This window comes from Eubalaena glacialis, chromosome 5, assembly GCF_028564815.1.
Source record: "Eubalaena glacialis isolate mEubGla1 chromosome 5, mEubGla1.1.hap2.+ XY, whole genome shotgun sequence".
Taxonomy (NCBI): Eukaryota; Metazoa; Chordata; class Mammalia; order Artiodactyla; family Balaenidae; genus Eubalaena; species Eubalaena glacialis.
The window spans coordinates 118,769,483-118,796,207 of record NC_083720.1 but is presented as its reverse complement, the minus strand read 5'-3'; the positions used below and the strand labels follow the sequence as shown (position 1 = coordinate 118,796,207).

The window sequence follows — 26,725 nt, the reverse complement described above, 5'->3', positions numbered from 1 at the left end:
TAAAATGTTTTACCGAAATCCAGAAAACCTATCCTGCATACCCAGAAACCAGCAACAAAGTATGTGGATTCTGTATCATGGACTACTGTGCCAGGCTTCACTTACAGACCATCACAGACACAAGTAAGAAACCTGGTGCCACAGCTGCCATTAGTAGATAATCTGGGCTATTTTTAAAATGTCAACCTATAAACAGCGGACCCGTTTCATACAGAAGAGTGATGCTGGGTGTGTGCTTTGGTGCCAGGAACAGAGATCTCAGTTCTGGCTCTGCCACTCCCTGGCGCTGTGGCCTTGGGCCAGTTCTTTAACCTCTCTGGGCCTCCATGAACTCACGTTTAAAATGGACAGGTTAACAGTATGTATCACATGGTGTTATGTGATGTTTAAAAGACATGACACATATATAGAGGGCTTAGCCGAATTCTCAGAACACAGAACCCTTAAAAATGCCAATTAATCATGCATTCACTCAACAAACAACTATTGAACACCTACTTTGTGCCAGGCACTGTTCTAGTCACTGGAGATAAAGCAACAAACAAAAGAGACCAAAATTCCTCCCCTGATGGAATGTATATTCCAACAGAAAATATCTCACAGTTAAATAGCGCTTACAATTATTTACTCTTATTGCTAAACCACTGGGTCTCAATGCCACCCAGGGCATACTTAGCAAAGTTTAGAAACATTTTTAAAAAAAATTTATTTATTTATTTTTGGCTGTGTTGGGTCTTCATTGCTGCGTGGGCTTTCTCTAGTTGTGGTGAGCGGGGGCTACTCTTTGGTGTGGTGTGTGGGCGTCTCATTGCGGTGGGCTCTCTTGTTGCGGAGCATGGGCTCTAGATGCGTGGACTTCAGTAGTTGTGGCACGCGGGCTCAGTAGTTGTGGCTCACGGGCTCTAGAGCACAGGCTCAGTACTGTGGTGCATGGGCTTAGCTGCTCCGCGGCATGTGGGATCATCCCGGCCCAGGGCTCGAACTCGTGTCCCCTGCACTGGCAGGCGGACTCTTAACCACTGTGCCACAAGGGAAGCCTAGAAACATTTTTGGCTGTCACACTGGGGGACAAGGGACAGCTACTGGCATCTAATAGGTAGAGACAAGGGATGCTGATAAACATCCTACAACACACAGGATGGCCCCACAGCAAAGACCTATCTGGCCCCAAATGTCAACGGTGCAGAGGTTGAGAAACTCTGTTCTGAAGGTTATGTATGGACTCAGGTAATCCTTAACACAACCCTATGAGGTAGGAACTATAAGTATGCCTATTTCATTAGTATTTTATAGTAACTGATAGTAGTGATATTTTATAAAGTGTGATCATACAGTATTTATAGTAATACTTACATAGTATATGTAAATATATAAGATTTGTAAAGCTATACAAAAATTGCACAGAGATACTTTAAAATATACCTCAGCAGTGTGTGTGTTTAAATTCAGATGGTAGATTTTACAAAACTGATTCAGAGTTCATTTTATGACCAACGGCTGTACCACTGTGCCATTTAGATTTTAAATTATTCATCTCGCCCGACCCTCGCTCACATGCTTCAGGAGGTGCTCTTTTGTGCCACATCTGCGCTGATTTGGACGTTAGAACAAGGAAGCAGTGTGGTACATCAGAAACTCCAGACCCGGGGTCCAGAGATCCAAGATCTAGCTTCAGCGTCTCACTGGCTGTGGCATCTTGGGGTAAGCAGCTTAACTTTTCTGGGCAACTGAGGTTCACCATCACCAACATGTGGGGCAATCATGTCCCTCAGATCATGTGTGCAAGTGCTATGGAATCTGCAGTGAGAGTTTCCACCACCCACCACACCACCAACGTGTACTGAGACAGGTGCTGACTTTTTTTCACTGTACCCTGACGCATTTACTCTTCTCCACAGCCTAGGAGGTAGGCACAAGTTGAAGGAAACAGGGGCATGGAAAGGTGGTAACCTGCCTCTGAGGTTACAAGGTCAGGAAGTGGCAGAACAAGGGTTCTCACCCAGGCAGTGTGGCTCCAGAGCCCACCCTCTGGACCAGCATGGGCTGCTCTGGCTGAGTTCAAGGCACCCAGGATGCTCTCATAGGAGCAGTTCCACGTGGCCACAGCTCACCCTCCTCTTGATTCCCAAGAGCTGCTCTGTTCTGCATGCAGCCATGTTCCTCCCTAGTCCCGACTAGTCAGCCAGTTGGTGCTTTCATCAAAGCAAAGAGTGAAATCTCTTTGTGTTTCTTTTTCGAATTACTTTATTTCTTTTAAATAGGTAACTTGTGTACACAATACATGCATTAATCCAATATGAAGTTCAAAGGCGCAGAAGAATATACAGTGACAATTAATTTTCCTTCCTATCCTTGTCTCCCAGCTACCCAGTCCTTTCTACTGAGACCACCACCATGACTAGTTTCTTGCATATCATTCCAGAAATGCTCTATACAATATATATTCTTTTCTGAAAGCAGATATACAACTCGTAGTATACGAAACATACTATTTTGCAACCTGATTTTTTTCACTAAACAATATTTTGGAAATCAGTCCGTATAGAGCTCCCTTTATTCTTATTAGTGTCTGAAGAGTATTCTATAATTTATTTCATCAGCTCTGAACAGATAAATATTTAATGTGTGTCTGATATTTATCAAGGCTACAATGAACATCTTATGCATATATCATTTCTTACATTGCCAGAATATACTTAGGATAAATTCCTAAAAGTGGAATTGGTGAGTCAAAGGCCTTGTGCCTTTTAACATTTTATTGAAATAGCTGAACTGCTCTCCATAGAGGTTATATCAATTTCTACTCTCACCTAAAATGCAGGAGATCAACATGGGGTTTCACTTTTATTTCTATACTCATCAAACAATATATCATAAAAATGTTTGATCTTTGCCATTTGCAAGAAATTATATCTCATATTTTAAATTTGCATTTCTCTTATTAGGATTAGACTGAGACTCTTCATGTGTTTCAAGAACCAATTGTATTTCTTTTATTATTCTTTTCCCTATGAATATTTTGTTCACATTCCTATTCTTTTCATTCTCATTTTTCTAATGAGTTGGTTTCTTCTTCTTATGGAATTAGAGAAGTACTTTATGTGAGAAATAAACCCTTTGTCTATAAGCTGCAAGTATTTTCCCCCAGTTTTTTATTATTTGCCTTTGCAGTAATATTTGATTTGTAAGTAGTATTGATTTCCTCCATTCTTTTCTCTTATAGCTTCTGGGTTTATTTAATACTCAAAAAAGTATGAAATACTCCACTTGCAGAATATTAAAAAAATCCATGTTTTCCTTTAGTACTTTTGTGTTATATTTCGAAGTTTAGATCATTGAAAGAGCAGAATTTATTTTGGAGGATCATAAGAGTTTGGATTCAACTTTCTTGTTTTCCAGATGGCTTCTCAGTTGTCACAATAATTTCTATTGAATAACCTATCCCTTCCTCACTGATTTGAAATGCCAACTTTATTATATACAGAATTCTCATATTATTTGAATCTATTTCTTGACTTTCTGTTGATCTGACAATCAATAAACAAATACACAGACCATTTTAATTACTGTAGCTGTGTCATATGCTTTACTGTGTGGCAGAGCTAGTTGTCCTCATTATTTATCTTTTCCAGAATTTTGCTGGCTGTTCTTTAGGAACTTAGAATCACCAAGTGGTACTTCTGTTGGGCTTGTGTTATATTCATAAAATAACTTAGAGAAAACTGATACCTTCAAGACGTTGAATCTCCCCACCCAGGGACGTTGTATACTTTTGTGTTTGGTTCAAGTCTTTACCTGCCCCACTCTTTTGGTGAGCTCCTGTAACATTTTTAAAGTTTTTTTTGTTTGTTTTTTTTGCTTTTTTTTCATATAGGTCTTCCTTTATTACATTTATTCCTAGAGTCAGGAATATATTCCTATCTGGTTAATGTTATCACTTATAGGTCTTATTTCTAAACAGACACAGTAATAAAAACTGTTAGCTATAGTTTTATACAAAATATCATTCATTTTTGTTTTGGTTATGCACCCAGTTCTTGAAACCTTAGCAAACTCAAGAGTTGAAAACTTCACTAGGACCACAGCCACATAGCAGACTTGTTTTCAACTCCTTCTAAGAAATATTTTTCTCCTGAAATGTTTTAGCATAAATGTAGAACTTACTAGATTTTAAGAAATCTTTGCTTCATGTTAGCTTCATCTTCAATTTTGGGAGTATAGAGCCTAGTGGTGTTATATCCATCTTAACAACTCTTATTGAACTAAAACCACAAAACTTACCTCCTAAATTCATTCCAGCTTGAAGACACTTCTGAAGTCTGCAGGCAGGACAATTCTTCCGTCGAATCTTATCAATTATGCAATCATTTCTTCCAGCACATAAATAGTTGTGTTGCCCTGAATAAAATAATAAAGAACAGTTGTTACAATAAAGACTATTGTATTAATATAAAGTACTAATATGTACAATCAGGTAATGAAACATCTTATTTCCTGCCTTGAAATCTCTTCTTCAAAAAAGTAGAAGGGAAACATGATTTGCGAATGATATAGGTACAGAAATGGTCAGTTTAACACAGCTGAGACTTTACGTTACAGATGATAAGCTTAATGTTTATTTCCAATAGGTTCCCATAGAAGTAGAGCTGCACTCTTCACTGTTTGAATTTCTTGGCATGCACCCTTTCAGGAGATATCGAGCACATTTCATTCAGCCATCACCCAGCACCAATCTAAACAAAGGCCCCGCTGCAGGGTTTTTTTTTTTTTTTAATTTATTTTATTGAAGTATAGTTGATTTGCAATGTTGTGTTAGTTTCAGTTGTACAGCAAAGTGATTCAGTTAAACATACATATACATTCCTTTTCGTATTCTTTTCCATTATGGTTTATCCCAGGATATTAAATATAGTTCCCTGTGCTGTACAGTAGGACCTTGTTGTTTATCCAACCTATATATAATAGTTTACATCTGCTAACCCCGAATTCCCAACTACTGTAGCTGTTTAAGCTCCTCTGCCTACCCACATTTACACATGTCTTTTCAACTGGAAGACTTGCAAATTACACAACTAGAAATGTAGAATGATTTCATTTTGCAAGCCAAACTGGCACCAAAATAATTCAGATGCAGAATATGCTTGGAGAGTGGCATCTACCGGCAAAATGCAAAACTGTACCCTAGCTCTATTATTCATTTACGTATTCCAATAAATATAAAATATTTACTGAACTTCCACTAGGTATCAGGCAGTATTAGACACACTGCGGAAACAGCAATGAATAAGACAGACAAAAGTTCCTGTTCTCGTGACCCTACCATGAGGGGGAGACAGTCAAAAGACAAGGTAAGTAGGTAAAATGTACAAGTGCTGGACAGTAATAGATGCTCGGGAGAAAAATGAAGGGAAGGGCACAGGACACGGTGGAGGTGAGGAGGGTATTGATATTTTAGAAAGAATGCAGGGGAAGCCTCGCTGGAAGGCGACTTTAAAATAATGCTCTGAAGAAAAGGAAGGCGCTAACTATGTGGACATCTTGGGGAGAAAACAGAGTAGAGCAGAGGGAAAAGCAAATGAGGGAGGGCAGGGGTGGGGAGGAAACCTGGCATGTTTAAGGAACAGCCAAGGATGAAAGATGGAAAGAATGAGTGGACAGTAAGAGGAGATGAGGAAAAAGAGCCAACATGAGTCAGATCATGTAAGGCCTCATAGATCATGTTCAAGACTTTGAGTGAGATGGGAAACCATGGGCCTAGAGGGCTTTTAGCTGAAAAGCCACTTGATGTGATTTAAGTTTCACAGGATGGCTCTGGACGCTGTACAGAAAACTGACTGCACTGGACTGAGGACAGAAGCCGGGGGACTGGGGTAGCAGGCTGCCCCTATAATCCACGGCAAGATGATGGTGGGTTGGTGATGAAAAGTGGTCAGGTTCTAGAGGCATTCTGAAGGTAGAGCTGCTAGAATTTGCTGACAGATCTGAGAAAAAGGGGAGCTAAAGAGGCATTAAGATTCTTGGGTGGAACAATTAGAAAAATGGAACTGCCGTAAATTAAAATGAGGAAGACAGTAGGAGCACATGGCTTACGGGGAATTACCCTGGCTCAGTATCGGACATGCTAACTCTGAGACACTTGAGGTGTATCTAAATGGAAGTGCCTGCGGGTTGGTTAGACACACAGGTCTGGAGCTCGGGAGAGGTCTGCGCTGGAGATGTCATCAGCTTGTGGTCATTATTTTAAGCCGTGAGACGGGATGAGATCATATGGAAACTGGACAGGGAAGACGTCTGAGGACTGAGTCATGGGGTCATTGAAAACATGCAGAAAAGCAGAGGGTGTCTCACTGATGACTGTAAAACAGGGAACAGGCTCTAAAGCCCTCCCCTCAGCCTAGTACCATCACACTCCCTTCGTTGAGAATTACTAAGTAAATTACAGCAAATACTCAATAAAAATAATGTGTACTGCCCAATGGTATTAAAATAATTTAATGTATAGCTCATTCTCAGTAACATTATGGTAAATATTAGTAATGATGATCACAATAAAACTACAGTAATACAATAGGGAAATCTATCAAAGTGAAGAAATGAAACTCCACCATTATAATAATCTAATGACTTCTTAAAAAGTGGAAGGCTCTTAGTGAATATAAGTAGGTGTAGATAATTACACAAAGGCAATCGATACCCACGGTAAAGACTATAACCGATTAATATAACATTTCATGTTGCTGCACAATATCTTAAGAAGTTACCACTTTAAAAATAAAACTTCAAGGCCCTACTATAGCACTATTTTATTTAAGCCTTACAACAATCCTATGACACAGGTAAGGCGATTATTGCTATTCTTCACAAGAAGAAACTCATGTCAGAACTGGTAAAGTAACTTCCCCAAAGGGTGGAATTGGAAGCAGAATTCAGTAAGTCTGACAATGTTGCTGGGTCTTAAGGCCAGAGGCTTGTGTAAACATCAATTTGTAATATAATTTACTGGTGGTCCAACAGGACGCTGAAACTGCTCTTTGAATGAGGCATACTCTATCACCCAGTATTTGCATTGGTAACCAGCATTATGTGACTTCTATCATGGTGTGAAATTAAATACAAAACCAAAGATTTCATCTATAATTCACACTGAATTGAATAAAATTTAACGTCTAAAGAAATAACTAAACGTAACTTTAATTGGTTTCAATTCAACAATTATTTATTGGGAACCTACTATGTGTGCAAGGCCACAAAACATTTGCATCAGGGGTTGGGGTAGTCTATGGTTCTTTCCATTTCTGGTAATCTACAATAAAATGTGACAGCCTCTTAGTTGTAGGCATACAAGAATGCATAAGAAATGGTCACTGTCTAATACACACACTAGAAAACTTTCTTTTCTGGGTGTTCAAAAACAGACTTCTAAAAGCTGGGATTGTTTTATGAGGATTTCTCTTTAGTGAGCACCTTTTAAAAATTCAAGTTACTATAAAAGCTGCAAAAAATTTCCTTCTAGGTACAATATATGAAATAGTATACCTGGTTTCTATCAGCCAGCGTGGTTGCAGCCACCAATTCATCTTCCACAAGCAGGATGGAGAGTTTAAGGGACAGCTCTGGGCATGTGTTACTAGTTTTCAGACAATTATCTGTCGCTTATATTTTTAATTGTGCAAACATGAAAGACTTGAATTGCACCTACACAAACAGGTAATGTGTGTCCCATCCCTTAATCTATATTGAAAAACAAACAACAACCAAAAAACTGCAATGAAAACAAGAGAATGCATTTAGAAGACTTTAAAAACTTTTGATCATGTCCTTTTTTAAATACTGTGCTCTCCTAGTGTAAAAATAGCTAATTCAGAATAAGTCATACCCCAGGCTTTTGAGGGTAAGTAATTTTCTACTATAACGTTAACATAGGGCAGACAACCAGAATGATGGGGACCAGACAGTGGAGGCTCTGAATGACAAGCTGGTGATGAGACTCTTGCTTACAGGATGTGAAGTCCAGAGCTGTATTTTAGAAACATTAATCTGAAGGTCATGTCCTAGGTAGGTAGAATGGAAGTAGGGAACACTACTAACAGTCTACTTGGAAGTTCTCAGAGACGGCCTCTTTGCAAGTTAATCGTTATATATTAGTCAGAACATATAGCCACCAGAATAATCCTGTGGATAAAAAAAAAAATGTCGGTGGTAAAGGAAACAAAGATTTATTTCTCATTCCACTTATATGTCCATTTGGGGAAGAATACCAGTTCTAGTAGTGGCAGAATAGTTTGAACCAGATAAGCCTCCTACAAACAACAATTATAAACTGTCCACAAAGGGGGGAAAAATATTTGAAGGCCCTGGGGAGCAACCAAAAGAAAGCAGAGGCTGGAGGAAAACTGACTCTTGAAAAAAGAGAACCACCCTAGACATGATTCATGTTTGAAAGGCTTTTATTTCCTGCGGGCTTTAGACTCTTATGCCCTTCAGTGGAGGTTGGATGGAAACCCTGCAACATCTTCAGTCCTATTGGCCTGAGAAGACAGAGAACAGACTGTGGGACTTTTAGAACAGCTAAAAATTGAAGAAGGATAGATATTCTGGAAAAGAGCAGTGGACATACTAACTCCCCTCAAATTTTTGGCTGACCTGTGAACTGAGCATGAGACTCCAAAGAGTGAGACTCCAGGGGTGAAACAATTTAAGGCTTGAAAGAGGCTGAGCAGGTATTTCAGCTATTACTAATCACAGGGAGACAGAGTTTGAATCCCACTAAATCAGAAGGACTCAATCAACACCTCAGGCTTTCCACTGAAATTATAGAAGGTACCTGCCTTTGGAGCAAATACTGTATCCCAGGATTAAGGCATTCACCTTAGGGTTAAAGGCACAACCAAAACAGACCTACCCTAAAAAAGCATACAGCAAAGGCCCCATAAGTTCAAAGTGATTTGTCAGTAATTTAATTGACTATAGAACAAAACTCAATATTCTTCAGAAAAATATAACAGAATCTGGAGTCTCCAGGATGTCTAGAATACAATAATAATTACTAGAAAAATGCAAACCAGAGTCAATAGAAAAAGTCACTAGCAACAGACTCACAAATGACCCAGAGGTTGAAATTACCAGATAAAGATTTTTAAATAGATACGTTAGACTATACAAGAAAATATGAATAAAAGGGTTAAAGAAATGGAGACTCTCAGAAGAGATTTGGAAATGATAAAAAACAAACACAAATGGAAATCAAAGAACTACAAAATAATATCTAAGATATTTTTGGTTGAAATTAATGATATATTGGACACTAACAAAAAAAATCAGTGAAATTAAAGAAACAGAAATATAAAAACTAAAGCACAAAGAGAAAACATTAAAAGATAAAAGGAAAAGGCATCAGGGGCCTATGGGACAACATTAAGTAATTTAACATATGTGTAGCTGGAGTCCCAGAAGGAGAGAGATAATAGGTCAGAAAAATATATATAAAAATTTCCAAATTTGACTAAAACAACATCCTACAAATTTAGAAAGCTTAGCAAATGCCCCAAGAGATAAATACAAAGAAAATCACTATGGCACAACATAGTTAAATTGCTGGAAAAAAAAATATAAAAATTCTTAAAAGCATCCAGAACAACAACAACAAAATTACATCACATTAAGGGGAACAAGGATAAGAGTAATAAGTGAGGCCAGAAGACAACATATAATATCTTTAAACTCAGAATAACCCATGGAAACATTTCTTAAAATGAAGGTAAAATAAAGACATTTTTGGATAAACTAAAGCTAAAAGAATCTGTTGCTAGTAGAATCACATTTTAAGAAATAAAAAAGGAAGTCCTTTATGCTAAAGGGAAATGATATCAGAGAGAAATATGGATGTACATGAAAGAAAAGAACTAGAAATGATGAATAGAGAGTAAAATTTTAAAGAAATTTTCTTTCTTTTCTTAAATTCTTCAAAAGTCAAATTACTATTTAAAGCAAAATAAAAAATGTATTATGGGATTTATAAAATGTGTATAAGTAAAATACCTAAAAACATAGCCCAAAGGTAGGAAGAGATATAAATGGAATTTTACTGCTATAAATTTCTTACATTACACTTGAAATGGTATAAATTATTCAGGGTAGACTATAGTAAGTTAAGAGTACATTCTGTAATCCCTAAAGCAATGGTTCTCAAAGTATGGTCCCTTGCCAAGCAGCATCAGCATCACCTAAGAATTTAACAGAAATTTAAATCCACAGGCCTAATTCCAGACCTACTAACTCAGAAACTTTGGAGCAGGGCCTAGAAATCTGTGTTTTATATAACCCTTCAGGTGACTCTGTTGCACAATAATGTTTAAGAAATACTACCATGAAGCAACCACTAGAATAATAACACTAAGTGTAGCTCAAGGGACAATAAAGATATAAAATGGCATACTAAAAAAATATTCAACCCAGAAAGGACAGAAAAGGAAAAATGGGGGAACAAATAAAAGAGGAAACAAAAAGAAATCAAACATCAAGATAAGAGATATAAATTCAAGTACAGCAATATTTACACTAAATATAAATGGTCTAAACACTCCAGTTAAAAGTCAAAGATGGCAGACTGGATTTAAAAAAGGCAAGACCCAAGTGTGTGTTATGATGCATTTTAAATATAAAGGCACAGACAGGGTGGAGGTTAAAAGATGGAAAAATATATGCAATAAAAAAATGTAAGCATAAGAAAGATGATGTGGCTACATTAAAGTCAGATAAAGTAGACTTCAAGAGAAAAAGTATCACAAAAGATAAAGACTATCACTTCATAATTATTAAATTAGGATATAACAGCCCTAAATATCAATGCACCTAATAGTAGAACTTCAAAATTCATCAACTAAAAATTAGTCAGAACTAAGGGGGAAAAAATGCAAATCCAAAATCATAGTTGGAGATTTAAAAACCCCTCTCTCAGCAACTGATAGAACAATCACTATCTAGAAAATTAGTGAGGATACAGAAGATTTGAACAATATTAGCAAAAACCTTGACCTAATTAACATTTAGGTCACACAACTGCACAATACACATGTTCTTTTCAGGTGCACATGAAATATTCACTGAGACAGACCGTATCCTGAGCTATAAAACAAATCTAAAATTCTAAATAAAAGGATTGAAATAATGTACAATATGTTTTCTGACCACAAAGGAACTAAATGAGAAATTAATAACAAAACGATATCTAAAAAAGCCCCATATTTGAAAATTAAGCAACATACTTCAAAAATTTTATGGGTCAATGAAGAAATCAACAAGGGCAATTACTGAAGGTTTCAAACTGAATGATAATGAAAACTCAACATATCAAAATTTGTTGGATACATCTAAAGCAGTACTTATAGAATTTTTAGCTTTATATACTTCAATTAGAAAAGAAGGGTTTAAAATTGATGATCAAAGATTCTACCTTAAGAAGCTAGAAAAAATAAAAACTAAACCCAAAGCAAATGGAAGGAGTGAAATAATAGTGAATGAAATGAAATGAAAAAGAAAAAAGCAACAGAGAAAAATCAACAAAGCTAAAAGTTGGGTTTTGGTACATATTAATGAGGCAACGGCAGAGAGTCTGGGAATTCTGTTCCATGTGTTCTCACCCTGGGCCCCAGGCTGATGGGGCAGCCACCATAGTGAGTATTGTGAGTCTCATGGCAGAGCAGCTATAGAATCTGACTTAGGAAATCTACTGCTCCAGCCCAGAGTGGGCAACTCATTCTTCATTGTTCAGGTATAGTCCAGTGAACTGCACCCAACTGCAAGGGAGGATGGAATTGTCATCTTACCTTGTGCCCAGAAGACAAAGAGCTGGAAATATATGGGGAACCTCACTGAAGACTACCTCCATGAAGGGGAAATGAGAACACAAAATTCAGCCTCCATTATTACTTCCTCTCAGAAGTATTAAAATATTTACATTATTGTTTTTTTAGGGACAAATTAATTTTAATGGATGAAGTTGAGGCCTCTTTCCATAACTAGCTAAATTTTTCAAAACATTATTGAGAAGCTACCAGTACCTAATACATTTTTTTTAAGAAAAAAAAAAAAATCTATGGGCTATTTTAATAAAGAATGTAATCCAGTGACCACTCCACCCCTAAGTCCCCAAACCCACAACCTACTTTCTCAATGTCAGTACACTAATATGCATACATATTCAAGAATCTGTACAAAAAATTAGAAACTAAATAACTTAAAACCTTATCGGGTAAATGGAAATGTCCCACGATTTTCAAATTGATTGTATTTCCTCATCAAAATACAGAGAAAGTTCTGTCTAGTTAGCTGGTAGCAAGCACTGTGATAGATACTCCAAAGAAAAAAATGCACAATCCCACAACATGGAGAGAAATAAAAGCTTAAAATAAATGGAATATGACTTAAAGATTCCAAAATATTCCTTTGAAATAAAACTTTTGTACAAAACGGCTGAGCATCCATCTGTAGGCACTAAGGCACTCCACTAGAAACACTATGGAGAATTAGTCTACAAGCTAATTGAGAAAGTAGAGATATGGTACAAACAGCATCCTGCTTGACACAGAGCTGCTGCTACATGTATGAAACTCAGAACTTACATGTTCATACAGAATGTTGTATATAGACACAAACCTGCAGTAATGAATGTTCACACAAGCTCCTAAGTAACTGGTTCACTAAAGACCATACACACAAATCATTTCTGCCCCATCTCCAGCACCATACTTTTTAGATCCCCGCCTCTACCCACACACCAATTAAGAAAAAGAGCTCTGAGGATTTGCAAAGAAGCAGCAGAAAGCCAGAAACAGCTTAAACCAAGGTCAGAATCCCAGGCAGGATGTTTGTAACTTCTTGGTGTCCTAAGTACTAAATACTTCCCCTGTAAGGTCCGAATCACCCTTCACGTAAGTTGGTTAGGTTGCCTTAAATCAAAACTATTACAGAGTCATTCAGATGTAAAAGCATCTTGTTTAAGAATGAGAATCTGTCCAGCGGGGCTCAGGGAACTTTAGTCACTCATCCGTCTGTGTATACTAGTTCAACGCATCTCCTGCCTGAGGTAGTGGTCGCTTTTTGGAGAAAAGGAAGTCTTTCTAGAAAATAGAAAGCTGCCAAGGTTACCGTAAACTTGGATGGGGCACCAGGAGGATTAGTTAGTACATGCATAAAATTAATGTACAGGGAAACCACAAGTGCTCAGATCAAAAGGGAAATGCCTATAGACTTAAAAAAACCAAAGCCAAAAACAACCAAAGTTGAGTTCAAAAATAAAAAAAACAAATCAAAAGTATCATTTTTTTCTGGTTTTTTTCCAACTATGATATTGCTTTTAACTGTCAAATAATTCAGTGTTTAAAGTTAGTTTCATTCTTTAAAAAGTTACTGAACCCAATACAAATTATCTTTTAAAATTGTCAATTACTTTGAAATCAAGAACCAACTTTTTGTTATACTTGGGCTGGTCCCAAATGAGAAAATACAGATTGGGTGACATATGGATCTTGCCTCAAAGCATCAATAATGCTAGAATGGAAAAGGTGGAAACATGGAAGGCGGTAGGGAGAAGACAGTAGGAAGGGCACGATTTTGTAACCAGATACACCTGGGTTCCAATCCTACCTCAGTCAACAGGGAACTATGAGATTCTCAGCCAAGTTGCTTAATGGTTCTGAGCCTCAGCTTTCTGATCTATGAAATGGACACAGTAATGCCTACTTCGTAGGTTGCTAAATGGATTCAAACTAATATATATAAACAAGAGGCACAGAGCCTGGCCTGAGGTACTCAAAAAAAAAAGGTGATCGTTATCATCCATCATTCATTTGGTTAGGTCAGTCTTAAAAAAAAAAAAAGTACTTGAAAATCCAAAGAACAAACACAGTCAACTCTTAAATATAAGTGAGTAAAGATTTTCCTGTGGGAGCAACTATGACCACTGAATTAAGAAGGCTTCTAGATGAAAAGGGTCCACTTGAGACACAACAAATACTACTCAGCTCTGATCTCATCTTCAAGCCTTAACTTTTTTAAAGGCTGGCAAGGATGTGAGAATGGTGAACTATATCCTTTAAGGTAAACACAGGACAAAAAGCCAGGACTCTCCGATCTGTTTGCAACTCAGCTAAGAATTCTAGAGCAGTGTCCAAGACTGTAAGAGTGGTGTAAGATGCTGGCAAGTTATAACTCCCCTGCATTATTGTTTCTCATCTCCCCTGTCTGTTTACTGTTACACCCTAATATCCAAACTCTTAAAAGTCAGTAGGCACACATGTTCAGGGGCAGAAGGAAAGGTGAACCCGGGAGACTGAATTCCATTCTGCCAGATGGGGGTAGCAGATACTTAGGGGCAAGCAAATTGAGCACCAAAGACCCTTGCAAAGAAGCAAAAGAGGTTCTGGGATTAACTGACTGATTTTATTGAAGTAGAGTCGATTTACAGTGTTGTGTCAGTTTCAGGTGTACAGCAAAGCGATTCACTTATACATATATATATTTTCTTTTTTCAGATTCTTTTCCTTTATAGGTTATTACAATATTGGGTATAGTTCCCTGTGCTACACAGTAGGTCCTTGTTGGTTATCTATTTTATATATAGTACTGTGTATATGTTAATCCCAAACTCCTAATTTATTCCTCCCCCCACCCCTTTCCCCTTTGGTAACCATAAGTTTGTTTTATGTCTGTGATTTAAAATGAGTTCCCAGACCATGATTTAATTCCATTCAGCAAAGATGTCTAAAGCAAGATATAAAGAGGCAGAACATGGTCCATTCCTTCCAAGACCTTACCGTTCTAAAGGCTGGGGAAATTTAAATGATTAAGAGAAATCACATGGGACTCTTGTGAGTTTAAAGGCGTAAGTGATTATATCTGAATGCGGAGATGCACAAGGTTTTATGAAGGAAGAAAGCATCTGACGTAAGCCTTGAAGAGTGTTGTGGATTTGAAACATGGAGAGGACAGGCATACAGGCACCCCAAGTCAAGGATGGGCACAGGGAAAGGCAGAGACACGGTTCCACGTGCAGTGAGCAACTGGTCTGGTGGGTAGAAGCCCAGGAAGGCAGGGGTGCAGAGAAGGAGCAAGCAGCTTCGACGCACTCTGGTGACCAGAGGATGTGCAGGGGCTGCCAGTGCCACGTGGGCTCCTGAGCCCTCTCTTCCCTTCTGGTTTCAGACCCACACAGGCATGTACCTGTGGAATGCCCCACCTGAACGCCTGACACTTCAAACCAAGCTTAACATCCCCACCACACATGCAGCCTCCTCTATTCCTTGTCCTTAAAGCTACAACCAGGAGTCACAACTAGAAGCCCCTGGTCTTCCCTGATTTACACCCCAACCCCAGACATCCTCTAGAATCAACTGACCACAAGATCCTGATGATCCTTCCCCAAAGTTTCTCTTGAATCCTCTCCATGGTCACCAGTACCTTCTCTCCTTATTTCAGGCTCTCTTGGTTAAACTTCTAAATTAGGAAGTTTGAACTCTTGCTTACTATTCGTATGACCTCAGACAAGTGACTCAACCTTTCTGTCCATCAGTTTTCTCCTTTGTTAAATGGGAATCACCCAGATGCCTATCATGAGTGCCTATCATGAATTACCTCATGAGTTCCCCTGAAGATTAACACACCACACAGGCACTGGAACAGTCGCTGGCCTCCAGTAAGGATCCAATGAATGGTAGTCGTTATCACTGTAGTATTGCTACTGTCACATGTTACTGCTGTTAGCACGCATTACTGCATATTATCTTCATTATCTCAATGGACTTGTAACGAGTCTACCTGCCTCTACTATTTCCCCATTTCTAAATCAAAGGAGTCTTAAACTTCAAAAGCTTTCTAAAAAAATTAACTCTCACACAGACCTCAACTTGTTAAAACAGGAAAAGAAGAGTTACTCTGGTTGAAATGAATGTGAGGGAGCTTCCCGGGGCTGCTCTCCACTTTGTACCCGTCAGTGGTCCAGGAGGTACCCACTGGACCCCTAGGGCTCCTCTGAGCCCCCATCTTCCATACAGCCTGTACAGGGATCCTTCTGAATCGCAAATCTGATTAGCGCATGCTTCTGATGAAAGGCCTTCTAGGGCCCTTCACTACTTAAACTCTCAAGTTCAAACTCTTACCCGCCTTATTCAAAGTGACACCGAGCCTCTGGAGCACGAGGAGGTGAGATGGGAAGGTGGGCAGAGCTCAAAGATGCTCTTAGCAAAACGTACTGCCATTTCGGGAAAAGTAAGCAAAGCTTGGATCAGAGGCATTTGATACGGTAGCACTGGATCGTTACTTTCACTGGTGTTTTTACTCTTGGTGTTTTATTATTATTATTGGGATGAAAGACAATATATTTTGAGGCATATCTTAACAAAATGGAAAAACTCAGAAGATTGGTCGCTCTGTATATCTGTATCCCTGTTCACAGGTACAGACATGTAGGTTGGTCCTGAATCACAAACACCATCCTTAGAGACATCCTAAGGCCGCAGACGGGTCGTGCAGCCCGCAGGCAGGCCCCTGCCTGGCTGACCCACGTGGGCGTTCAGCCCTACTTTGGGGCGGCACCTGTGGCACGTGTGTCCCCATCAGCTCTTTTTCTGACCTCAGAAAGGAGTCCTATTCCTGCTCTTCTCTGACTCCACTGATCTCATATCCAGCGCTATCTGTGGATATGCACACTCTTTCAAGTCCCCAGCAATGTTCTGTGCCTCTAACTACATCGTCTGGAAATACTCTATCTCCTTTTCTTCCACGTGGGAGCTAAGGTAAGGATGGCTCACACTCCAGATCGCCCCCTTTTATCAAGTAAAATACTAAATTTCTCAGGTCAGATTAGATATGGAAAGGACCAGGTTCTAGAAGCCCCAAAACCATCATGAACACCTACAAATACCTTTTAGAATCTACAAAGAAAGAGGCACGGAGAAGGAGGTGGTTGAACTTGATCCTATGAGCAGGCACTTCACCAGGCAGGAAATTTAAGTGATTTTAGACTGAACAGAATGCCCCAAATTCCATGTGTTGAAAAAAATGACTTCTCATCACACCGAATATTGACCTTTGGCCCTACCCAGCACCCCAGATCCCTTCCCATGCCCCCAGAGAAGCTGTGCCGGGGGCCTCAGATCGGGTATCCTGGAGGGGACCGCTTCTGTCCCCGCCCCCAGCCTGATGTCTCCTTCCAGGCGGAGGCAGCTGCACGGATGCCCCTCTCCATCTCCTTTACTCACTCTGCCTTGACCAGTAAGTCTGAGAAGAAGATCTGACTTGCTTGCCTCAGCACCATTCTCCTCCTCATGGGGGAGGACTCCCTCAGGCAGCAGGTGCAGCGCCCAGTGGTGGGGGCCTGCCCTGATCCAGCACTGCCTGTCCTCGTATCTAATTCTGAGGCTCAGGGAGTAAGCCCTTCCCCCTGCCTTTTTTGCTCTTACCATTAAACCATATCCTTCAACTTATTTAACAACAGCAACAAAAAAAGTTGATATTTTATCTTCCACCCACCACTTCTTTGTTTTATTTCTCGGTTTGCTCAGAATCCAGGTGGGGAAAGGACCCCAGAGACAGGTCCTGAGACCCAGATCTCAACAACAGGGACAAATACCCAGTGGGCTTCCAAGTGCAAATCCTGCAACCAGGATCCTATGGTCCCCTCCACCCACCTCCCTGGAATCTTGCTTCAGGATCCCTGACTCCCCAGATCTGCAGCTTCTTAAAAGGCAGGGAACCCAGAGGATACGGTCGCAGTGGAAATCCAAATCTCAGGGTGCAAATCTCTTGATGACGGTTAAGGCAGATTTTAAACCCTCCTCCGTTGCTGTTTTTGTTTCCCTTTTAAAAAACAATCTGTCAATGACATTTCACCAAAGAATCTTATTTTCCTTTAAAACCTTATTTTCATGCTTACTGTGCTACGTGAAATGTAATTTTCTTTTTCACATCTTGAAGCTACCAGAGAATTTAACTCAAAGGGACAGAAACATGAAATAGTTGAATATTCATCACTCTCTGAATGATATATTGCTCAATAATTTGTTATACGCCCAAAGCCTTTAGCAAACCCGATGGTTTTGTTGTTGCCGTTCCTTAAAACATGGGAACTCGGCACGTTAGCAGCAAACTAAACTTTTTAAGAGTCTTTTTCACTTAACTATCCCTGATGGATGCTCTACAATAACCAGATCTTACGTACAATGTAGGTTTCCTTTTTTCAAAAATCTCATTCAATTTCAGCCTCAGAAAGGCAATTTCATCAAATTCCTTTTAAAATTAACTTCTTGCTTAAATCTCTTTTTCATGTTTAGAGGTCCATTTGTTGTCCTGCTGGAGGATTTTTTTTTTTTTTTTTTTTTTAAAAGCAGTTGACAACTGCCCAGCAACAGCAGCCTGGGTTTGCAGTCACTATTTTGGGCTACATCACATGGCACTTACATAACCTTGTTTAACTGCTCTTGAACTGGTTTGAACAACCTGGGAAACAGATTAGGGCGGTCCCAGCAAATTCCCGCACTGCAGATTCTGATGGGGGAGTTCCCATCCCCCCTCTCTACATCTTATACTGCTGCCTGGTGAGTGAGAGGGTGTCCAAAAAGGACTGGTTACTCATTGCTCGAGCCAGCTAAAACATTTGACAATTAACTGCCTCTGTTCAGTTAAAACCAGTCCCGTCTGCCCATAATAAACCAATGAACAATGATCCCCTGCTGCTGAGCTTTATGAGTGAGCCTGGATTAACAGGCTTTAAAATGCCAGAGCGGGGGTGGGGTGGGGGGGGGTGGGGAGGGAACTCACTTGAGAAATAAGTGGTGCCTCTGCCACCACCTTTAAACACAGATCTTTTGAAGTTATGATTCTGGGATTCTAAGATTTTAATTTAGAAGGCAGATTGGACTTATTTTTTCCCTGTGGTGTTTTAAGAGTTCTTCCCATGTGGGTAAGCACAGAATTCCAGGATAAACATTCTTCTCAGTGTGAAAGGTGTTAGTTTTTTAAAAATATATAACTTCTAATTATCATGATTTAAATTTTAGGCCTGCTGCATATTTTAGTGAAAGATAATCAAAGAAAATACTATAAGGCAAAAGCCAAGTGCTATAAGCTTTTAACCTGGAGAAACATGTATTATGATGTGTAATAAGAAAAGACAAGTTATCACCATGGAACAAGGAACAATTTTTCAGGAGGCATGACTTACATCCTATACATTCAATAGTAAGAATTTAACCTAGTTGTACTTGACTATGCAAAAACATCTGTTATTTAGATAAACTAATAAGTTATTCAGGGTAATGGGCAGGGAACTAACATTTGTTGAATTCCTATTATGTGACAGGTGCTTTCCCAATTATATAATTTAATCCTTAATTTAAAAATCCTATGCGGGGGGGTGGGGGGCTGTGAGATTGGTCATATTACCCCCATTTTGTCAATAAAGACACAGAGCGGTTAAATCATGTGACTAGCTTAGCTGGGATTCGTACTTGGAACTCTTCTATTACAGCACTTGCTCTTTCTATGGCTTCATACATATTAGAAGTATCCTTAAGATAGTTCTACCTAGAGGGTAATACGGAACAGAAACAGAATCTTTGCAGTGAAAAATATTTAGGCTGCCATATAATGGATAAGTCTCACATGCAGACATCACTAACCACTCTGGCAGGTGGAAGAGGAAACTGCATGAATATAGGCATACCCAGAAATCCAAGCCTCAACTGAAATATGCACAGGATGACAAACTTACATACTAACTAATCCACCTCTTTCTGCCTGATCTAAAGGTACCTCTAAACCCCAGACCTTGAAGCAGACATGTGCACAGCCCTGCAGAATTGAAAACTCCTGTGTGCTGGGTTCTTCATGATCAGATTTCATTCATTCTTGCCCAACCGGTGAATCTCCCAAGATCTCAAAAGTAGAAATGAGACCTGGGCAGACAGAAGGGACTCTGGTTTAGCCACTCTGGCCTCAAACTATTTGTTAAGATTTGAAGGTCTCAACACAGCTCAGTGGGTCATTAGGTGCCATCTCAGGGATAGCCCGGTTTCTAAACACCCTTAGAGCTCGAAACCCAAATGAAACCCAGATGAGCGCCGTACTGGTGATAGAGCACAACTGCATCATAAACTTCTATCAGCAATCTAAATTTTTGCAAGAAAAGCAATTATGACATCATTTGATATCAGTTTGTTTTGCTCATATGCACATACACACACATCAAATTAGAGTAGGTTTGGGTATATAATGATATAGTGCATGCACATGGTACAGAATTCAAGAAGCACTAGGGGTCATATGGTGAAAAGGTCCTCTGTCCCTCCCCTGTCCTCTAGGTACCTGTTCCCTTCCCCAGAGGCTATCACTGTTATCAATGTCTCTGTATCCTTCCAGAGGTTTTCTAGGACACATGTTTTTTTAACCACAGTAAATCTGTTCTGTTTGTTAAGTTAGGCATTATTAATTCAATGTCTGCTTGCTCTTTTATTAATTAATTCAATAAATAATTACTGGGTGGCTATTACATGCCTGTCATTGTGATCAGCACGGGGTGGAGAGAGGAATGAGATCTCTGTCCACAGGGGACTCATACATGGTCCAATGTGGGCGAGGGGGTCCTAAGCACATCAAACCCTGGGGCCAGAACAGCACATGGACAGAGGTCTACAGGCACACAGGAGAGGAAGTGATGATCTTTGCTAGGCCGTGCTGCATAGCCTGGACTTGAATCTTTAGGTGATGGGAAAGCCTGTCCAGGTCTAGTTTGTGTTTGAGGAAGCTCACACTGACGGCTCAGTGGAAAATATCCTGGAGAAAGGGCAAAGCGACTGGTTAAGCCCAGGTTTCCGATGACTCTTTCAGAAGACGGTGGTTAGGAGATACAATTTTCAATTAATCATCCTCATCTCTGTTGTTCCCGAGCCCCAAATGTGTTTTTTCCACATCTCAATTGCTTCAACATCTACTCATTAGCCAAGAGAGAACAATTGAAGCCATCTTAAATGATTTCTTTCCGGACCTTCAGGCAAATATTCCACATCTTTCTGATTTTCTAACTCAAAGTTATTGACTTCTGCCTCCTGCGTCCTGTCATTGTCTCAAAGAAACAGATAATATGTATGCTTGAGATAAAAATGGCAGACTTGGAGTTACTACTTAGCTTACCAAATCAGAATAGATATTTTCTTTTTTAATATTCTAAATTGGCCAGTTCCCTTTTATCCAATTATTCCCAGTAGAAATGACTTACAACTTTAGTATGTGAACCAAAATTCTTGTGCTTATGAGGAAAAAGTGGTGCAAGACATAAATCTGCATACACTAGAACTTTGTCTAAGTTTATTTTACCACTTGGAGGTAAAGATTAGAATCAGATGAGAGAGGGTAGAGGGGAGAGAAACTGTGGGAAACTGTTCTGTGAAATAAGACAAGCTGTTGGCCGAGAAATAAGAAAGGCAGGGCTGGATGACGGACCAGATCGTAAGTGTGGGGAGCAACCATGAAAATATGACAGACAGCATGAGATAGAATTGAAGAGGACCAACGTTTGTTGAGAATCTATTATGGTCTAAGCTACTAGGCTGGGAAAGTTATACTCTTCTCACACTTAATGTTTACAGTAACCTTTTTAATAGGTAATATTATCCTCCTGCCCTGGACAAGGAAATAAGTTAAGCAGCTGTCTATGGTGCTTCATGTGGCCAGTGGTGATACCAGGATTTGACTCACCTGGCAAGTCATGCAGAGCAATCCTGAAATCTCAACATGCGCAAAAATATCTCATTTTGCTTTCTGAGAAAGCTTTGTACTTACACGTTTTAACTTTGAACATTTCCTCATTGGAATAAATTGGTTAAAATGAAAGAGTTTCCCATTTAGAGAACAGCTTATCCTTAATTACAGCCAAAATTCAGGACAAGAAAAGTTCCTAACGTAGTTCCTAATGTAGTAATGGGGTTTGGCATTCAGACACGTGTGGGTTACATCGAGACTCTGTCACTAATCAGCTGTGTAACCCTGAGCAAGCCATTCAGGCTTGTATTTTCTCATCCATAAAGTGAGAGTAACAAAACTTATCTCCCAGGGGATTATCAAGAATAAATGCGGTAGCGTATTTTAAAAGCCTAGCCCCGTGCCTGAACAAACCTTCCGGTCTTCCTCAAGGTCATGCCTCTAGTGATGGAGATTGGGAAGTGGAGCACTGCTCCTGGAGCAAGACTGCTGGGTCTCAGCTGGTTTCCCCACACCCTGACTGTGAGAGCCGGGGTTAGCCAGCCTCCTGAAGCTTTAGTCTCCCCATCTGTAAAATGGGGGCAGTAATGGTGCCTCTCCCCTCGGGCTGTATTTAGCTCTGTCCAGGCAACCTTGACTTTGAGCAGGAAGGATCTAGTCCCTCTACTCTAAACTGGGATCTCTGAGTTAAGCCACTTTTCTACTAATTATGCTTGTATTTCATATTCGCTTTGTTACCTTGGCTTGTGCCTCATCCCCCTGTGTCCCACTGCCTGCATGGTACCCCCAATTCTTACACCCCACATTCCTACAACTTTGGCTCCCTCTGAAGTCCAGCCCAAGACTGGGACTCTGACACTTGCCTTTCTCGACAGTCTATCTGTCTCTGTTTGCACCCAAACGGATGTCCTGCCCAGACCACAGGGGCTTCTGCGCTCTGCCTTCTGGACTCTTTTCTCATGACACCTGTGTCCACGCTCCATCACTGTCCCACCTTGGTGAGCAGCCCTGGTTTCATAGCCCAGGAAATTCCAGTCTGCCCCATTATTACCTTAGTTAATTTACGAAGACATATGTACTTTCTCTAATTCCTGTCACCATTTCTCTTACACAGAAGAGATAAGACACATACTGAAATAAATAACAACATTTAGTTCAACTGCAATTGTACTGTGTCATTTTTTGTCTCTCAGAAAACAAGAGCTTGTCATGAAGAACATACCGAAATGGCTTGACTCGGTCATTAAAAGAGTGTATAGATTTACAAGCTGATGGCCTATCACTGCCGTCACTTGTAAATAAGAGAGATGCATTCATTTTAGTGGCCTATGTCACTGGAAACCGCCAGCTGACTTTTAGCTCAGAGACTCTAAATAGGCCTGGGATGGTTGTTCCAGCCCTCATCTGTCTGGGCCTTCCCCTGCTCCTCCAGGACTCCTATCCCTAGGTTTCCTCAAGCCTTAGGCCTGGGTTGATCCTGCTTAAAACCAGAATTTCCTGAAACATTCCAGCCCTTCCCTACTCCTACTTCCCAATCCATGATGCTGGCCTCCTGAGTTTGCTCCAAGCTGCACTGCCACATCATGTTCTCTCTCTGGACAAGAGTTTCCCAGGCCTAAGTTTCCCTACTGGGCCTCAGGTCCTAAGACAGCAAGGCCTCTCTGTTCCACATCCTCTTCTCCTTGGAGGAGGGTCTGGTGGTCAGCTTCTAGAGGACAGTCTCTTATTGCTAGCAGAGAATGAAGGTGTGGGCACACAGAGGCCTGCTTTGGTGGGACGCCTGACTAACTCTGACTTTCTAAGATCCTCCACAGCAGGGTCTGGACCTAAACCTAGTGCATTACAACAAGGTAATTTGCCTCCCCACTGGTCAGTGCCCCTCTGCATACTCCCAACGGGAGAAAAGAACTGGGGTTTGAGGCAAGGTTGGGCCTTGGCTGTGGCCCCCCATCCGAGCTGCTTTCCCCGCCACCTGTCTGCCATGGCTGCTGCGCCCTTACTGGTCCCCATCATTTACCCCTGTATCCCACAATGTGGCTTAAGCTCTACAAACCATGGGTAAAACTCCAACATGCCGACTGTCTACCTGGATTCTTCTTCTTAAGCCCTGCCCATCTGCTCCACAATCTCTGAGGCGTCATGACAGCCATTCGCCTGGACTGAGCCTGGGTACTGCCACATCCCCTTGACTTTCGACCTTACTCTTATCTGTCCTAAGATGTGTTATAAGCACAGCACCATGCCGTGAGGATGAAGAAACCCTGATCTATAGCAAGGACAAAGCAATCATGATGTGGTTTTTAAGCCTTTTCTATCACAAGTACCAACAGATTATTACTTTAATATGTTCAGCCTTTTCATATATAAGTTCCTGTGCAATGTTTGTAAATCACTACCATGCTGGTCATCCTGATCCAGTTATAGCCTTTCTAAATCCCTTCTCTTAGCTGTAAAATGTGGAGATGGGATTAGATGATCTCCATTGTCTCTGTCTCTCTATATCTTTGCCTCTATGGTTCTGAAAAGAAGAACTGTTGAGGGAAACATAAAGTCAGCATTAGAATGAATAGGCAGTAAATAGGGCAATGGAGTCTTACCCTGTGGCCTGTGTAAATACACAGTGTAGCTGGCAAAGCTGACTGAGAGCAAAGTGCTAAAGACAGGGCAGGGAGCTATAATCAGTGTCCTTATCCCACATAAGAGTCTTAGAATTGCAAATGAGTTAAAAGAATTCAAAAGCAGTCACTATGGCCTTTGATGAAAAAGGCAGTCAATGATAAGGGAAATTACTTTGTTTTGAAAATAACTTCTAAGGAAAGTACTCCAGGAGATAAAAAATAAAGAAAAACAAGATTGTGGATATACATGTATAGATATCTATTCATACATATATTTTAGGTAACTGCAACAGTTACCTAAACTGAAAGTTAAACTGAAAGTTAAAAAGGGATCACAATACAATCTTGAAGCTCTGTTCTAAAAAAAAAATCTAAAATTTTATTAGGTATTCCATGATTAAAAGAAAATTGCAGAAATGGAAGGTTCACTCCCCTTTTCTTCCCTGCTCACAGCAGTCCTAGAAGTTTTTAAGGAGGCTATTTATTTATGTATTTATATACACATAGATGTGTTTTAGTGTGTTTATCTTACGTTGCAATTACAAAATTGATAAAAAGTGTTGGGGAAAAGTCTGGAAGTAATATTTTAAGTCAAAGAAAAAATGAGAGATTATTATACTTGATAAGCTGTGTCTTCGCTGGAAGAATATTAAAGGAAGAGGTACTGTGGTTAACACCTTAGATCAAGTTCTGTGAGATAATGTGCCTCTATGAAGCAGGATGGCGATAAACAAAATACAGCTTGTAGGCCAAAAATAGCCTAGTTTTTCCCAGTTCTGAATTCCACCTATCAAAATAAGGTAGATAGCATTCACCAGATACCAGCAATGCAAATGTAGCTGGACTGATTCAATCTTTTGGGGGACTTGGTTTTATTATCCATAATAAGAATCAACCATTATAAAAACATGGAATTTGTATAAATGTTTATGCAAAGGAGGCTTTGGTCATTACCATCAGCCCATTCTTCTTCCTTTTCTAGAGACTAAGGTCAGAACACTTCCACGTCCTCTCTATACATGCCTGACTAACCCTCCACTTTGCCCGAAAACTTCAATGACCTTGGACAGATATACCTCCTCTTTCTGAAACACCCTCGCACTTAATTTCAACATCAAGGATCCAGCTGACACTGGCTGAGAATTATTATGAGTCGGGCCCCATAGCACCGCATTATCTTAACTAAGATTTGCAAGAATACTTTCAAACACTATTAAACTTACTTCCACTTCATGCTGTTCTTATTGCCCTTATTGGTAATTATCGCTTTCTTCCCTACGTGAAGGTTGGCTGTTTGTACATCACTTCTTCACATCTGTAACAGAATGCCTTCAAGGAGGGAGCATGTCTTATGTGTCAATAGAGCCCCATGGTGCCTTGTACATGGTAGGTATTAAATATACATGGCTTGGGCGGTTACACCCTTACTCTCAGAAGTCACATGCAATCCTCTTGTTTAGCAAGAGGCTAATACCTGGGGCAGGAATGCCCTGTCCTCTCAGCTGATGCACCAACGCCCTGCTGTGAACTGCCATTTCCTCCTAAACCTTGCCATGCCCAGACTAGCAGAGTAGTAGGAGTTAATGTTTAAAACCCTGTCCCAGAGGAGTCATTAGTTTTTGTATCACCAAGGCAAATACACACAGGGGGCCAAGAAAATACCTGGAAGTAAATAAGAAGTTCATCTGAATGAAATAAAAAAAATTTTTTTTAAGTACATTTCAACTATTTTTAGTGGTCGCAACAAAATGAAAAACAAAAAGATTCTCATTTAACCAAAGTTTAATCCTATGATACAAAATGATTTGTGATAAAATAAAAGTATTTTCTAATTGCTTGGTTTCAGCCTCTGTCCCTTTATAAGCACCTACTGTGTGACCGACACCACATGTATTGAGCACACAATGGTTGTAAGAAAAAATATCTACTCGCAAGGAGTTCACGGAACTACATACAATGATGATTAATGTATAAAAAGTGCTATGAACCCCACACCTGTTAGAATAGCTATCATCAAAAAGACAAGAGATAACCAGTGTTGGTGAGGATGTAGAGAAAAGGGGACTCCTGTGCTCTGTTGGTGGAATTGTAAATTAGTGCAGACCCTATGGAAAACAGTGTGGAGATTCCTCAAGAAATTAAAATAGAAGTATCATACGATTAGCAATTCCACTCTCAGGTATTTATCCAAAGGAAATGAAATCATTATCTTGAAGAAATATCTGTACTCCTATGTTCATTGCAGCATTATTCACAAGCCAAGATATGGAAACAACCTAAGTGTTGACTGATGAATGAAAATGTGAGACGCACGCACACAGGAATATTATTCAGCCTTAAAAAAAGGAGGGCTTCCC

At 39.9% G+C, this 26,725-nt stretch overlaps 1 protein-coding gene across 2 annotated transcripts in view; it reads right to left on the bottom strand.

The window, feature by feature from the left end:
* NR3C2 (nuclear receptor subfamily 3 group C member 2) overlaps positions 1 to 26,725 on the bottom strand; it is a 366,877-nt gene that overhangs the window by 114,056 nt on the left and 226,096 nt on the right. For both annotated transcript variants that reach the window (XR_009701136.1, XM_061192560.1), the window contains exon 4: positions 4,282 to 4,398. Coding sequence is in view for 1 of the 2 variants with exons in the window: in XM_061192560.1 (XP_061048543.1) it covers positions 4,282 to 4,398 (117 nt within the window). In the remaining variant the exon portion in view is untranslated. The remainder of the gene's footprint in view (positions 1 to 4,281; positions 4,399 to 26,725) is intronic.